The 12137-nt window shown below is 38.8% G+C and overlaps 1 protein-coding gene across 30 annotated transcripts in view; it reads left to right on the top strand.

Annotated features, from left to right (window-relative positions):
* Nucleotides 1-12137, top strand: part of NRG4 (neuregulin 4) — a 201846-nt gene that overhangs the window by 147919 nt on the left and 41790 nt on the right. For 27 of the 30 annotated variants that reach the window (XR_013450366.1, XR_013450367.1, XR_013450377.1 and 24 more), the window contains one exon: nt 9959-9993. The exons of 2 other annotated variants lie outside the window; for them this stretch is intronic. Coding sequence is in view for 3 of the 28 variants with exons in the window: in XM_078079032.1 (XP_077935158.1) it covers nt 9959-9969 (11 nt within the window). In the remaining 25 variants the exon portion in view is untranslated. Of the gene's footprint in view, nt 1-9510; nt 9670-9958; nt 9994-12137 lie in introns of all 30 variants that reach the window. One more of the 30 variants, XR_013450370.1, reaches the window with a different exon arrangement.

Here is a 12137-nt window from a genome sequence, read left to right as displayed (position 1 = left end):
TGTGGGTTTATTTCTGGGTTCTCTATTCTGTTCCATTGATCATGAGTTTATTTTTGTACCAGATACTGTTTTGATTACGACTGCTTTGTAGTGTGTCTTAAAATCTGGAATGGTGATACCTCCAGTTTTGTGCCTTTCTTTTGAAGATTGCTTTGGCTATTCAGGGTCTTTTGTGGTTTCATGCAAATTTTGGAATTTTCTAGTTCTGTGAAAAATACTGTTCATACTTTGATAGGGATTGCATTAAATCTATAGATTGCTTTGGGTAGTATGGACATTTTAGTAATATTTGTTCTTCCAATCCATGAACACAGAATATCATCAGTGTTTTATACTTTGCAAAAGTACAGGTCTTTCACCACCTTGGTGATGTTTATTCCTAGGTATTTTATTATTTGTGGTGCAAGTGTAAATGAGATTCTTTTCTTAATTTCTCTTTCTGCTACTTCATTATTAATGTATAGAAACAAAACAGATTATATTAATTTTTCTTATGAGTTTACTGAATTTATTTATCATGTCTAGTAGTTTTTTAGTAGAGTCTTTAGGGTTTTCTATATATAGGATCATGCCTTCTGTAAATAGTGACAGTTTTACTTCTTCCTTACCAATTTGGATGCCTTTGATTTCCCTTTTTTTTTTTTTTTTTGTCTGATTGCTGTGGCTAGGACATCCAATATTGTGTTGAATAAAAGTGTTGAGAGTAGATGTCCTTGTGTTGTTCCTGAATTTTGAGGAAAACCTCTGAATTTTTCAACATCAAGTATGATGTTAGTTGTGGGTTTTTCATAGATGTCCTTTATTATGTTGAGGTATGTTCCCTCTAAACCTACTTTGTTGGGGGTTTTTATCATGAGTGGATGGTATACTTTGTCAAATGCTTTTCCTGCATCTATTGGCATGATCATATGGTTTTTATCCTTTCTTTTATTGATGTGACATATCATGTTGATTCGGGAATCACCCTTGCATCCCAGGAATAAATCTCACTCGATCATGGTGAATGATTTTTTAAATTATTGTTGAATTCTGTTTGCTAATGTTTTGTTAAGGATTTTTGCATCAATATTCATCAGAGATAATGGCCTGTAGTTTTCTTTCTTTGTAGTATCACATCTGGTTTTGGTTTCAGGATAATGCTTACCTCATAGAATAAATTGGAAGGTTCTTTTCCCTCTTTATTTTTTTGGAATAGTTTGAGAATAGGTATTAGCTCTTCTTTAAAACATTGAACACTGGAGGAGGAGCAAGGTGGTGGAGGAGTAGGAGACCTAAATTTCATCTGGTCCCAGGAATTCAGCTAGATAGTTACCAAAACATTCTGAACACCTACAAACTCAACAGGAGATCAAAGAAAAGAATAGAATCAATTCTGTGAACAGAAAAGTGACCACTTTCTGGAAGGTAGGACATGCGGAGAAGTGAATCCAAGGTGATATTTGGGAAGATAGACCACGGGAGGAGGGAGCCTCCATCAGCTGACTACCAGCAAGTGATAGAGTAGCGGAGCACAAAATCAGAACTTTTAGAAGTCTGCTCCACCGAGGGACATCAATCCAGTGGCTAAGTGGGGGGTGGAACCCTCACTGGGACAGTGTGGTCTCAGGACTCTCGGGGTCACAGAAAGACTGGGGGTGCCTGAGTGTGGCAGAGCCCCCAGGTGTTGGACGGGGAAGCCACTGCAAAAACAGAGCCAAGAGTGGGCTCTCAGCTTGGGGTTGCCATAAACCATGATCTGCGGCACAGTCAGGCCACTACTCTTTGATCAGCAGCCCAACAAGCGGCAGATCTGGAGAGACTCCTCTTCCTCCCCCAGGAGAAGCTGCATGGGAGCGTACCGCAGGATTCTGCTGGGTTTGGAAACTCCAAACGGGGTTGTGTGCCAGAGATAGAAATGCTTGATGACAGGCCGGGTGAGCATGGCGTGTGTCCAGAGACCAGAGAGACAGGAGTGATTGACTGCTTTTCTCTGAGGGCTCACTGAGGATACAGAGCCCAAGCTCTCGGCTCCTCCAGGGCCAGAGATTGGGAGGCCGCCATTTTCATTCTTGTCCTCCAAAGCTATATGGAAAGCTTTCAGGGAACAAAAGCTACCGAGAGTAAACCTGAGCAGATTACTTAGCCTGGCCCCCTGGCAAGGGCGGTGCAATTCCGCGCAGGGCAAAGACATTTGAGAGTCACTGCAACAGGCCCCTCCCCCAGAATTTCAGCAAGAACATCCAGCCAAGACCAAGTTTACTGATCAATGAGAGCTACAAAACTCCAGCAGTATGGGAATACAGCACATAGAATTCATGGCTTTTTTTCCCCATGATTCTTTAGTTTTCAAAGTTAATTTTTAAAAATTTTCTTTATTTTTAATTTTTCTATTTTTTAAAATTTTTCTTCTTTTCTTTTTCAACCAACATCTTATCTTACCAATTCCTTTTTTAAAATCTTTTTAATTTTCATTTTTACAGTCATATTCGATCCCTTCATTGTATTTAACCTTATTTTTGTATATATATAAGTTTCTCTTTCTTTAAAATTTTGGGATACAGTTTCTTCTAACAGACCAAAATATACCCTACATCTAGTGTATTCCTTTGTTCTAGTCTCCCGCCTGATCACAATCTCTCCTCTTTTTAAAAAAAATATTTTTCTTTCTTTTTTTAACTAACTTATCAATTCCTTTTTTATAACTTTTTTTTTATTTTTAAAAGATTTTTACTTATTTGAGAGAGGGAGACAGAGACAGTGACAGAGAGCACGAGCAGGGAGGAGAAAGAGAAGCAGTCTCCCTGCTGAGCAGGGAGCCCAACACGGGGCTCGAACCTAGGACCCCAGGATCATGACCTGAGCTGAAGACAGACGCTTAACTGACTGAGCCACCCAGGCACCTCTTATCAATTCCTTTTTAAAAATCTTTTTAAATTGTCATCTTTACACTCATATTCCATCCCTTCATCGTATTTACCCTTATTCTCGTATGTATGTGTATATATATATATATATATATAGTTCTTTCTCTCAAATTTTGGGATGCAGTTCTTCTAAAAGACCAACATACACCCAAAATCTGTGGCTCTGTTCTATTCACCAGCCTGATCATATTCTTTTCTTTTTTTCCTTTGTTTTCCCCTTGGTTTCAGGTCTCTTCTAATTTGTTTAGTGTATATTTTTCTGGGGTCTTTGTTACCCTTTTAGAATTTTGTTCTCTCATTCATCTATTCTTCTATGGACAAAATGACAAAACGGAAAAAATGACCTCAAAAAATAGAAAAAGAGGTAGTACCGACTGCCAGGGACCTAATCAATACAGACATTAGTAGGATGTTGGAACTAGAGTTCAGAATGACGATTATAAAGATACTAGCTGTGCTCAAAAAAAGCATAGAAGATACTAGGGAATCCCTTTCTGGAGAAATAAAAGAGCTAAAATCTAACCAAGTCGAAATCAAAAAGGCTATCATTATTAATGAGGTGCAATAAAAAATGGGGGCTCTAACTGCTAGGATAATGAGATGGAAGAGAGAATTAGTGATATAGAAGACCAAATGATGGAGAATAAAGAAGCTGGGGGGAAAAAAAAGAGCTAAACAACTAATGGATCATGAGGGGAGAATTTGAGAGATAAGTGATACCATGAGACAAAACAATATTAGAATAATTGGGATCCTAGAAGAAGAAGAAAGTAAGAGAGGGGCAGAAGGTATATTGGAGCAAATTATAGCGGAGAACTTCCCTAATTTGGGGAAGGAAACAGGCATCAAAATGAGGAGGCACAGAGAACCCGTCTCAATATCAATTAAAACAGGTCAACACCCTGAGAAATAATAGGAAACTTACAAGTCTCAGAGACAAAGAGAAAATCCTGAAAGCAGCTCGGGACACGAGTTCTGTAACCTACAACAGTAGAAACATTAGATTGGCAGCAGATCTATCCACAGAGACCTGGCAGGCCAGAAAGGACTAGCATGATATATTCAGAGCACTAAATGAGCAAAATATGTAGCCAAGAATACTTTATCCAGCTTGGCGGTCATTGAAAATAGAAGGAGAGATAAAAAGCTTCCAGGACAAACAAAAACTAAAAGAATTTGCGAACACCAAGCCAGCCTTACAAGAAATATTCAAAGGGGTCCTCTAAGCAAAGAGAGAGCCTTAAAGTAACACAGACCAGAAAGGAACAGAGACAATATACAATAACAGTCACCTTACAGGCAATACTAAGTTTGTATCTTTCAGTAGTTACCCTGAATGTAAATGGGCTAAATGCCCCAATCAAAAGACACAGGCTATCAGATTGGATAAAAAAACAAGACCCATTGATATGCTTTCTGCAAGAGATGCATTTTAGACCTCAATACACCTCCAGATGGAAAGTTGGAGGGTGGAAAACCATTTACCATGCTAATGGAGATCAAAAGAAAGCTGGGGTGGCAATCCTTATATCAAACAAATTAGATTTTAAACCAAAGACTATAATAAGAGTTGAGGAAGGACACTATATCATACTTAAAGGGTCAATCCAACAAGAAGATCTAACAATTGTAAATATTTATGCCCCTAACATGGGAGCAGGCAATTATATAAGTCAATTAATAACAAAATCAATGAAACACATCAACAATAATACAATAATAGTAGGGGACTTTAACACCCCCGTCACTGAAATGGACAGATCATCTAAGCAAAAGATCAACAAGGAAATAAAGGCTTTAAATGACATACTGGACCAGATGGACTTCACAGATATATTCAGAACATTCCATCCCAAAGCAACAGAATACACATTCTTCTCTAGTGCCCATGGAACATTCTCCAGAATAGATCACATCCTAAGTCACAAATCAGGTCTCAACCAGTACCTAAAGATTTGGATCGTTCCCTGCATATTTTCGGACCACAATGCTTTGAAACTAGAACTCAATCACAAGAGGAAAGTCAGAAAGAACTCAAATACATGGAGGCTAAAGAGCATCCTACTAAAATATGAATGGGTCAACCAGGAAATTAAAGAGGAATTAAAAATTCATGGAAAGAAATGAAAATGAAAACACAACTGTTCAAAATCTTTGAGATATAGCAAAGGTGGTCTCCAGAGAAAAGTATATAGCAATACAAGCCTTTCTCAAGAAACAAGAAAGGTCTCAAATACACAATCTAACCCTACACCTAAAGGAGCTGGAGAAAGAACAGGAAGTAAAGCCTAAACCCAGCAGGAGAAGAGAAATCATAAAGATCAGAACAGAAATCAATGAAATAGAAACCAAAAGAATAGTAGAATAGATCAACAAAACTAGGAGCTGGTTCTTTGAAAGAATTAATAATGTTGATAAACCCCTGGCCAGACTTATCAAAAAGAAAAGAGAAGGGACTCAAATAAATAAAATCATGAATGAGAGAGAGAGATCACAACCAACACCAAAGAAATACAAACAATTATAAGAACATATTATGAGCAATTATGTGCCAGCAATTTAGACAATCTGGAAGAAATGGATGCATTCCTAGACACGTTTAAACTACCAAAACTGAACCAGGAAGAAATAGAAAACCTGAACAGACCCATAACCAGTAAGGAAATTGAAGCAGTAATCAAAACTCTCCCAACAAACAAGAGCCCAGGGCCAGGTGTCTTCCCAGGGGAATTCTACCAAACATTTAAAGAATTAATACCTATTCTTCTGAAACTGTTCTAAAAAACAGAAAAAATGGAAGGAAAACTTCCAAACTCATTTTATGAGGCCAGCATTACCTTGATTCCAAACCAGACAAAGACCCCATCAAAAAGGAGAATTACAGACCAATATCCCTGGTGAACATGGATGCAAAAATTCTCACCAAAATACTAGCCAATAGGATCGAACAGTACATTAAAAGGATTGTTCATCACGACCAAGTGGGATTTATTTCTGGACTGCAAGATTGGTTCAACATCTGAAAATCAATCCATGTGATACAATACATTAATAAAAGAAAGGACAAAAACCATATGATCCTCTCAATAGATGCTGAAAAAGCATTTGACAAAGTACAGTGTCCTTTCCTGATTAAAACTCTTCACAATGTAGGGATAGAGGGTACATACCTCAAAATCATAAAAGCCATCTATGAAAAACCTACAGCAAATATCATACTCAATGGGGGAAAACTGAGAGCTTTTCCCCTAAGGTCAGGAACACGGCAGGAATGTCCACTCTCACCACTGCTGTTCAACATAGTCCTAGAAGTCTTAGCCTCAGCAATCATACAACGAAAAGAAATACAAGACATCTGAATTGGCAAAGAAGAAGTCAAACTCTCACTCTTTGCAGATGATATGATACTTTATGTGGAAAACCCCAAAGACTCCACCCCAAAACTGCTAGAACTCATACAGGAATTCAGCAAAGTGGCAGGATATAATATCAATGCACAGAAATCAGTGGCATTCCTATACACCAACAAGAAGACAGAAGAAAGAGAAATTAAGGAGTCGATCCCATTTACAATTGCACCCAAAACTGTAAGATACCTAGGAATAAATTTAACTAAGGAGGCAAAGAATCTGTACTCAGAAAACTATAGAATACTCATGAAAGAAATTGAGGAAGACACAAAGAAATGGAAAAACGTTCCATACTCATGGATTGGAAGAACAAATATTGTGAAAATGTCTATGCTACCTAGAGCAATCTACACATTCAATGCAATCCCCATCAAAATACCATCAACTTTTTTCACAGAAATGGAACAAATAATCCTAAAATTTGTATGGAACCAGAAAAGACCCCGAATAGCCAGAGGAATGTTGAAAAAGAAAAGCAAAGCCGGTGGCATCACAATTCCGGACTTCCAGCTCTATTACAAAGCTGTAATCTTCAGACAGTATGGTCCTGGCACACAAACAGACCCATAGATCAATGGAACAGAATAGAGAGCCCAGAAATGGACCCTCCACTCTATGGTTAACTAATCTTTGACAAAGCAAGAAAGAATATCCAATGGAAAAAAGACAGTCTCTTCAACAAATGGTGTTGGGAAAATTGGACAGCCACATGCAGAAGAATTAAACCGGACCATTTCCATACACCACATACAAAAATAGACTGAAAATGGATGAAAGACCTAAATGTGAGATAGGAATCCATCAAAATCCTAGAGGTGAACACAGGCAGCAACCTCTTTGACAGCCGTAGCAACTTCTTCTTAGAAACATCACCAAAGGCCAGGGAAACAAGGGTAAAAATGAACTATTGGAACTTCATCAAGATAAAAAGCTTTTGCTCAGTAAAGGAAACAGTCCACAAAACCAAAGACAACCAACAGAATGGGAGAAGATATTTGCAAATGACATATCAGATAAAGGGCTAGTATACGAAATCTATAAAGAACTTATCAAACTCAACACCCAAAGAACAAATAATCCAATCAAGAAATGGGCAGAAGACACGAACAGACATTTCTGCAAAGAAGACATCCAAATGGCCAATGGACACATGAAAAGGTGCTCAATATCACTCGGCATCAGGGAAATAGAAATAAAAACCTCAATGAGATACCACCTCATAGCAGTCATAATAGCTAAAATTAACAAGTCAGGAAATGACAGATGTTGGCGAGGATGTGGAGAAAGGGGAACCCTCCTACACTGTTGGTGGGAATGCAAGCTGGGATAGCCACTCTGGGAAACAGAATGGAAGTTCCTCAAAAAGTTGAAAATAGAGCTACCCTACCCCCCAGCAATTGCACTACCACAAAGATACAAGTGTAGTGATCTGAAGGGGCACATGCACCCCAATGTGTATAGCAGCAATGTCCACAATAGCCAAACTATAGAAAAAGCCTAGATGTCCAGCAACAGATGAATGGATAAAGAAGATGTCATATATATATACAATGGAATATTATGCAGCCATTAAAAAATGAAATTGTGCCATTTGCAATGGTGTGGATGGAACTAGAGGGTATTATGCTCAGTGAAATAAGTCAATCAGAGAAAGACAAGTATCATGTGATCTCACTGATATGAGGAATTTAGAAATAAGACAGAGGATCATAGGGGATGGGAGGGAAAAATGAAACAAGATGAAACCAGAGGGGAAGACAAACCATAAGAGACTCTTAATCTCAGGAAACAAACTGAGGATTGCTGGAGTGGAGGGGGGTGAGAGGGATGGGGTGGTTGGGTGATGGACATTGGGGAGGGTATGTGCTGTGGTGAGTGCTGTATTATGTAAGACTGATGAAACACAGACCTGTACCCCAGAAACAAATAATACATTACATGTTAATAAAAAAAATAAATAAAACGTTGAACACTACATCAAAAATCAATGATATGTCGGCTAATTTAACATTAAAAAAAAAAAAAAAACAGTTTGGTAGAATTCACCTGTGAAACTATCTGTCCCTGGACTTCTGTTTGGGAGTTTTTCATTACTGATTCAATTTTCTTACTGGTAATTGGTCTGTTCAAAATTTCTATTTCTTCCTGCTTCAATTTGGGGAGATTATATGTTTCTTGGAATTTATCCATTTTTTGTAGGTTGTCCAATTTGTTAGCATATAATTTTTCATAATATTCTCTTACAATCTTATGTATTTCTGTGGTATCAGATGTTATTTCTCCTATTATTTTTTAGTTTTTTATTTATTTCTGCTGTAATCTTTATTATTTTCTTCCTTCTACTGGTTTTGGGTTTTGTTTGTTCTTTTTCTAGCTCCTTTATGTGCAAGGTTAGGTTGTTTGAGATTTTTCTTCCTTCTTGAAGTAGGCCTGTATTGGTATAAATGTCCCTCTTAGAAGAGCTTTTGCTGCATCCCAAAGATTTTAGACCATTGTGTTTGCATTTTATTTGTCTCCACTTATTTTTTAATTTTCTCTTTGATTTTTTTGGTTGATGCATTCATTGTTTAGTAGCATGTTATTTAACCTGTATGTGTATGTTTTCTTTCCATACTTTTCCTTGTGGTTGATTTCTAGTTTCACATCATTGCTGTCAGAAAAGATGCATGGCATTCAATCTTTTAGAATTTCTTGAGACTTCTTTTGTGGCCTATTATGTGGTCTCTTCTGGAGAATGTTCCAAGTACACTTGAAAAGAATGTTCATTCTGCTGCTTTAGGATGGAATGTTCTGAATATTTCTGTTATATCTATCTGGTCCAGTGTGTCATTCAAAGCTACTCTTTCCTTATTGATTTTCTGTTTGATCTGTCCATTAACGTAACTTGGGTGTTAAAATATTATTATTATTGTACTATTGTATTACCATTTATTAGTTCCTCTATTTTTGTTATTAAGTGTTCCAGTGTTGGGTGCATAAATATTTATGATTTTTATATCTTCTTCTTGGGCTTTTCCATTTTATGATTATATAGTGTCCTTTTTTGTCTCTTGTTACAGTCTTTGTTTAAAGTCTATTTTGTATTTTGTATTGCTATCCTGGCTTTCTTTACACATCCATTTTAATGATAATACTTCTCTGTCACATAACCTTATTATTTATTTATTTATTAAAGATTTTATTTATTTATTTGTCAGAGAGAGCAAGAGAGAACGAGATCACAAGCAGGGCAAGTGGAAGGCAGAGGGAGAAGTGGACTCCCCACTGAGCAAGGAGCCCGAAGCCAGACTCAATTCCAGGACCCTGGGATCATGACCTGAGCTCAAGGCAGATGCTTAACTGACTGAGCCACCCAGGTGTCCCATATCCTATCACTTTAAATCTGCATGTGTCTTTCAGTCTGAAATGAGTCTTTTGTAGGCAGCATATAGATGGTGTTACTGAGTATCCTAAGTCTATTCTCACTTTGCATATTTTTTTCCCTCTCACATGCTCAGCTTGATTACTTTCCGTTCCTCTGTCCTCCAGGTCTCGGATTCATTTTTCTGCTTCCCATAGCCTATTATTTATTCCATTTAGTGTATTTTAATTTCATTTATTGTGTTTTTCATCACTGATTGGTTCTTTTTTTATCTCCTTGTTAAGGGTGTCACTGATGTCCTCCACTCTTCTCAAGTCCAGTGAGTATCTTTATGATGATTACTTTGAATTTCTTTTTTTAAAAGATTTTTATTTGTTTGTTTGAGAGAGGGAGAGAGAGAGCAAGAGCAGAAGCAGGGGGAGCAGCAGAGGGAGAGGGAGAAGCAGGCTCCCTGCTGAGCAGGGAACCTGATGTGGGGCTTGATCCCAGGACCCCAGAATCATGACCTGAGCCGGAGGCAGACACTTAACGGATTGAGGCACTCAGGGGCCCCTACTTTGAATTCTTTTTCAGATATATTTCTTATCTTCGTTTCATTTCCCTTTTGCTGTGATTTTTGTCCTGTTCTTTCATTTGGGACATATTCCTTTTTGTCCTCATTTTTTATAACTTTCTGTGTTTCTCTGTGTTAGGAAAGTCAGCTACAGCTCCTGATCTTGAAAGTAGTGGCCTTATGAAGGAGAGGTTCTGTGGTACCCTGTAGTGCATTGTCCTGTTCCCCAGAACAAGCATTTCAGGGGTGTCTGGTATGTGGGTTGTGTGAACTCTAATGTGGGTGAACCGCATTTGCTTTCAGTCCAGTCAGCTGCAATGGCCCACGTTGCCTGTTGTGGGCAGGTTTTGATCCCTGTGCTGTTAAGTGTGGGGCCACTGTTGGTTCGTACTTGGGTGGTGTCAGTTGTCAGACCATATGCCTGGCCTCAGCCTGTCTGCTGGGGCTGTAGTTGCACCAAACTGGATGGTTCTCTCTTTAGGCTGCCCCCCCCCACACCCCGAGAGGTTTTTTTTTTGTGGTGGGGCTGGGGCAAGACCAGATCCTCTCCCCAGTCTGTCTGCTGGGGCTGCAGTGTGCCTGGTATCTGTGATCTTTCCTTCTCCAGGGCAGGTGTCACTGTGGAGTGGCACTGGTCCCTGCTGGGGCAGCTTGCTGGATTTTGCTGTGGGAGGGATGCCTGCCCAGTGGGGTGGGTTGGATGGGGTGGATCTACAGAACATAAGACCAGGGCACATCATGTTATTAAGGTAGCTGGACAGTGTTCTCACTGGTCTCTGCAAGCGTCCAGCAATCTGGGCTGAGGTTGGTGGGGAGAAATCCTGCCTCCCAGCTCCTTTTTTCTTGCAGAAGTCTTCTAAAGATCTGTGCCCCTCCAGCACATATTCTGAGATTAGTAAATAAATCTTCATGTATACCCCAGGTGCTTTTCTAAGTGCTGCTTCTGTGTTGTATCTTGTTGGGGTTATTTGCTTTGCTATCTCTTTAAGGGCATGGACGGCTTCTGTTGTTCTCAGGCTCTCCCAGAGCTAAACCTGCTGACTTTGAAGTACCTGGATTGCTGATTGTAAAAACTTGTGATGTTAAGCCCAACTGGTTTTCAAAGCCAAATATTTTGGAGACTCATCTTCCCAGTTCAAGTACCCTGTGCCTGGGTTGCCTCGTGTGGGGCCTGCTCCTCTCCCTTCTCCATGTTCGTTGTGTCCCTCCTGTTTGTGGTTAGTCTCACTGGGAGTTTGGTTTCTGACCATATTTACTCTTTTTAATATGACCTCCTCTCTATGATTAACTGTGGAACTCTTGTGGCAGTCTCTGGGTAGTTTTCCTGAGTTAGGTGCACTGATATGGTGTGTATGGGACAAAGTGAGCTTAAGATCCTCCTGTTCCACCATTTTCCCATAAGTCTCTTTGATCCATTTTCAGTTAATTTTTTGTATATAGTGTTAGGTAAGCATCTAACTTCATTCTTTTGCATGTGAATATCCAGTTTTCCCAACACCGTTTGTTGGAAAAACTGTCCTTTTCCCAGTAAATGGTCTTGACACACTCTCTCAAAATCATTTGACCATATATATGAGTATTTATTTGATTCTTTATTTTATTCCACTGGTCCATGTGTCTGTCCTTACATCAATAGCATACTGTTTTGATTACTGTAGCTCTGCAGTTAATTTTGAGATCCAGTAGTGTGAGTCTTCCAACTTAGATATTTTTCAAGAGTGTTTGGCCATTTGGGGTCCCTAGACATCCCACTGAATTTTAGGGCATATTTTTCTATTTTTGTAAAACATATTTTTAAGATTTTGAAATGGATTACACTGAATCTGTAGATCACTTTGGGTAGTGCTGACTTCTTTCTTCCAGTCTATGAACATGGAATGGCTTTCCATTTATTGTTGTTACTCTCTTTC

The sequence above is a fragment of the Halichoerus grypus genome, chromosome 8 (assembly GCF_964656455.1).
Source record: "Halichoerus grypus chromosome 8, mHalGry1.hap1.1, whole genome shotgun sequence".
In the NCBI taxonomy this organism is placed as follows: Eukaryota; Metazoa; Chordata; class Mammalia; order Carnivora; family Phocidae; genus Halichoerus; species Halichoerus grypus.
The sequence above is the reverse complement of the archived record's forward strand: the minus strand, read 5'-3'. Positions and strand labels throughout refer to the sequence as shown.